This window comes from Austrofundulus limnaeus, unplaced genomic scaffold (assembly GCF_001266775.1).
Source record: "Austrofundulus limnaeus strain Quisiro unplaced genomic scaffold, Austrofundulus_limnaeus-1.0 Scaffold583, whole genome shotgun sequence".
Taxonomy (NCBI): domain Eukaryota; kingdom Metazoa; phylum Chordata; class Actinopteri; order Cyprinodontiformes; family Rivulidae; genus Austrofundulus; species Austrofundulus limnaeus.
Genome location: NW_013952985.1, coordinates 169,613 through 170,906, shown reverse-complemented (window position 1 = coordinate 170,906; position 1,294 = coordinate 169,613). Strand labels below are relative to the sequence as shown.

General features: G+C 40.9%; 1 protein-coding gene across 1 annotated transcript in view; it reads right to left on the bottom strand.

Annotated features, from left to right (window-relative positions):
* Nucleotides 1–118: 118 nt before the first annotated feature.
* The window catches only part of rad51 (RAD51 recombinase), a gene marked incomplete in the record, with an annotated part of 30,506 nt that continues 29,330 nt past the window's right edge, over nt 119–1,294 (bottom strand). The window contains 2 exon segments of the mRNA XM_014026708.1: nt 119–572; nt 639–760. Of these exon segments, the coding sequence (XP_013882162.1) occupies nt 449–572; nt 639–760 (246 nt within the window).

The following is a 1,294-nucleotide window of genomic DNA, read 5'->3' as shown; positions in this document are numbered from 1 at the left end:
CACACACACACACACACACACACACACACACACTAAAATAAACCTTTTAAATCATAAAACTAATTTAATTTAGTCTGAAGCATTTGTACAGAAACAAAGAAAAGAGCAGTGATGGAGCTGCAGGAAGAAAATATTTTACATTTAGATGCAGCTTTGTTACAAAGTCGTTCGACAAGATTTATGTACACAAACACAAACACAAACAGAAGTCACTTAAAACAAAAAGATGTTGGCCTATTTTACAAAATCACTTTGAATCACATGAAAACTTGAGGTTTTTTGTACACATCAAGTGAAAATAAGAAAGGTGGACAAACGTATCTGTGTTCCAAGGATCATGTGATCTGATGTTTACAGGAAATGTAGACTGTCTGAAACGTCTTCATGGAGACAAAGTGAAAAYACGTGCACACACACACAGAAATTCAGAGTACGCAGGTTACTGCTGTCAGTCCTTAGCATCTCCAACACCATCAGCGTTGATGGCAAACATGGCCTCGGCCTCTGGCAGGCAGGGAGAGTCGTAGATCTTACAGATCCTGGTTTCTCCTCGACCCTTCCTCAGGTACAAACTACAAAAAACAGACACGGTTCAGTCTCAGACCTGCGTTAGAGCGAACACGTGAAGAAAAACCCACCGTGTGGTGGAGGCGTGAGCCAAAATGTTCCCTCCAATTGGTTTCTTGGGGTCTGCAGAAAACATGGCTGCCCCGTCGACCTGCGCCACCACCTGGTTGGTTATGACTACTGCAACACCAAACTGTGGAGACAGAAYAAACACAACCAGTTATCAGAGGGAAAACTGAACACAACCTTCCCATTAACAGTGAGGGTGAAATGTGTGGCTGGGTTTTACTGAACAATGTCAGATATATGTTAGGTACAACGCATTYATGCTCTGCAGCGAAAACATTTATWCAAACCAACAGAATCACTGGCTTTAATGCCATGTGGCTTCACTGCAACTGACATGACTGCAACACCAGGCAGTTATATAATATCTGACAGCAGCTAATATCGTTTTACACAATTTTTAAGAATATAAACTTACAAGAATAAAGTCGTTATTACGAGTTTAAAGTAATAATATTACATGAGATTTACTGTATTTTCTATTCCTGGGTTAGCTTGGGGTGAAGCACATGTATTTTAACTGTCTAATTTAGCTGTTTCTACCCTCTGTGTCAGAATATGAGTGAAGAGAGAACAGCTGTGTTTAAGTTTCTTTTCCAGACGGGAGCGCTGCGACATGTTTTACTTTCACTTTGAAGCCGCACTGTAATCAGCGTGTCCG